The sequence below is a fragment of the Puntigrus tetrazona genome, chromosome 11, assembly GCF_018831695.1.
Source record: "Puntigrus tetrazona isolate hp1 chromosome 11, ASM1883169v1, whole genome shotgun sequence".
NCBI classification, from domain to species: Eukaryota; Metazoa; Chordata; class Actinopteri; order Cypriniformes; family Cyprinidae; genus Puntigrus; species Puntigrus tetrazona.
In genome coordinates this window covers 11,101,011-11,103,510 of record NC_056709.1, presented here as the reverse complement: position 1 = coordinate 11,103,510, position 2,500 = coordinate 11,101,011, and the positions used below count along the sequence as shown (strand labels likewise).

General features: G+C 38.3%; 1 protein-coding gene across 1 annotated transcript in view; it reads left to right on the top strand.

The window, feature by feature from the left end:
• The window catches only part of LOC122354292 (heterogeneous nuclear ribonucleoprotein L-like), a 26,491-nt gene that overhangs the window by 21,513 nt on the left and 2,478 nt on the right, over window positions 1–2,500 (top strand). Inside the window, exons 9-11 of the mRNA XM_043252462.1 lie at window positions 1–24; window positions 1,008–1,209; window positions 2,472–2,500. The exon at window positions 1–24 is cut by the window's left edge and continues 93 nt beyond it; the exon at window positions 2,472–2,500 is cut by the window's right edge and continues 29 nt beyond it. Coding sequence (XP_043108397.1) covers window positions 1–24; window positions 1,008–1,209; window positions 2,472–2,500 — 255 coding nt within the window. The remainder of the gene's footprint in view (window positions 25–1,007; window positions 1,210–2,471) is intronic.

Here is a 2,500-nt window from a genome sequence, read left to right as displayed (position 1 = left end):
GTTCAGCAAACGACTCAATGTCTGGTGAGGACACACACACACACACACAGAGACACACACACACACACACACACACACACACACACACACACACAGACACACACACACACGACACACACACACACACACACACACACACACACACACACACACACACACACACACACACACACACACACACACACACACACACACACACACACACACACAGAGAGACACACACACACACACACACACAGACACACACACACACACACACACACACACACACACACACACACACACACACACACACACACACACACACACACACACACACACACACACACACACACACACACACACACACACACACACACACACACACACACACACACACACACACACACACACACACACACACACACACAGAGACACACACACACAGAGACACACACACAGACACACACACACACACACACACACACACACACACACACACACACACACACACACACACACACACACACACACACACACACAGAGACACACACACACACACACACACAGAGACACACACACACACACAGACACACACACACACACACACACACACACACACACACACACACACACACACACAGACACACACACACAGAGACACACACACACAGAGACACACACACACAGAGACACACACACACACACACACACACACACAGAGACACACAGACACACACACACACACACACACACAGAGACACACACACACAGACACACACACACACACACACACACACACACACACACACACACACACACACACACACACACACACACACACACACACACACACACACACACACACACAGTATACAGTATAAGCGGATGAGTCAGTGTTTATGACAGTAGCATGTTCTGTGTGTGTGTGTGTGTGTGTGTGTGTGTGTGTCTCTGTGTGTGTGTGTGTGTGTGTGTGTGTGTGTGTGTGTGTGTGTGTGTGTGTGTGTGTGTGTGTGTGTGTGCAGCGTGTCGAAGCAGCACGCTGTGATCCCGAGTCAGGTGTTTGAGTTGGAGGACGGCTCCAGCAGCTACAAGGACTTCGCTATGACTCGTAACAACCGCTTCACGAGCGCCGGTCAGGCGTCCAAGAACATCATCCAGCCTCCGTCCTGTGTGCTGCACTTCTACAACGTGCCGCCCTGCATCAGTGAAGACGACCTGCAGCGGGTAAACCGTCCAGACCTCACCTGAAGACCAGTGAACCATGTCATGAACTATTAGAACATCTGAGAAAATCAGCTTTAAAGTTGTTCAAATGAAGCTCTCAGCAATGAATATTACTAATCAGAAAAGAAGTTTTGATATCTTTATGGTTGAAAATTTACATCATATCTTCATGGAACAAGAAGCATAAAAGCATTTTGGCATAAAAAGAAAAGAAAACTCTATAATTTTAAGTCATAAAGTGTATTGTTTATTGCTCCAGATACATGTTTAACTAAAACTATCAAAGAAAAATACTTTCTTTCTATCAGCAAGCATTTACTCATTTACTAACAAGCGTTCATTTATGAGACAGCAAATCAGAACTTTAGCGTTTCTTTAATATAATACTTTCTGTTAATATTTTGAAGTAGTTTCTAAAAATAGCTAAAATCTTGCAAGCAGGGTTATTAAAATTAAAACCATATTATCAGTGTTTGTTAATATCTTGGATTATTTTTTATTTTTATATTTTCTGTAGTCATTTAAATTTTAATGTGATTTTATTGTTTTATTTTATTAGTTTTTATTCTATAATATATGTATTTTTAAAGTTTTTTAATTTTTGTACAAATTAGACTAAATGAAAATGTGAAATGTTACCATGGCAACTAGCTGAAGCAATTGTTTATATATTTATTTTTTCAATTAATATTTATTAAAATGTTATTAAAAATGTATATTATAGTGTATATATATATATATATATATATATATATATATATATATATATATATATATATATATATACTATAATATAATATACTATAATATAAATAATAAGAGAAATTTAAAATGAATTTATTTATTTATTTATAACTTTAGAGAACTATAATAACCCTGTTTCTGGAGCTGAATTCACTTTTTGTCTGTATTTTTTAAATGATTGATTGTTTTCAGTAACCAGCAGGAACTCACGAGTTTCTACATGAACTATTAATATTAATATTTATATACATGTTTTATGTTATTGAACCTCATCATCTGAAAGGTTCAGGTCACCTGATTTGCAAAACAAATTTGAGTTAAATCTGACAAAACCTGGTATAGTGATAAATTCATATGTTCTAGCATTCATACCTGTGTGTAGACCGCTAGGATGCTGCTCACTCTCTCATCAATGACCTGTCTTTGACTGAATAGGAAGTGTTTACTGTTGAAGGTGTTTCTCTGCTTTGACTCAGTCTGTGATGTTATAGAGACTCTATTCCTCTGTTGTTTTGCAGTTATGCACAGAACACGACGTCCCGGGATT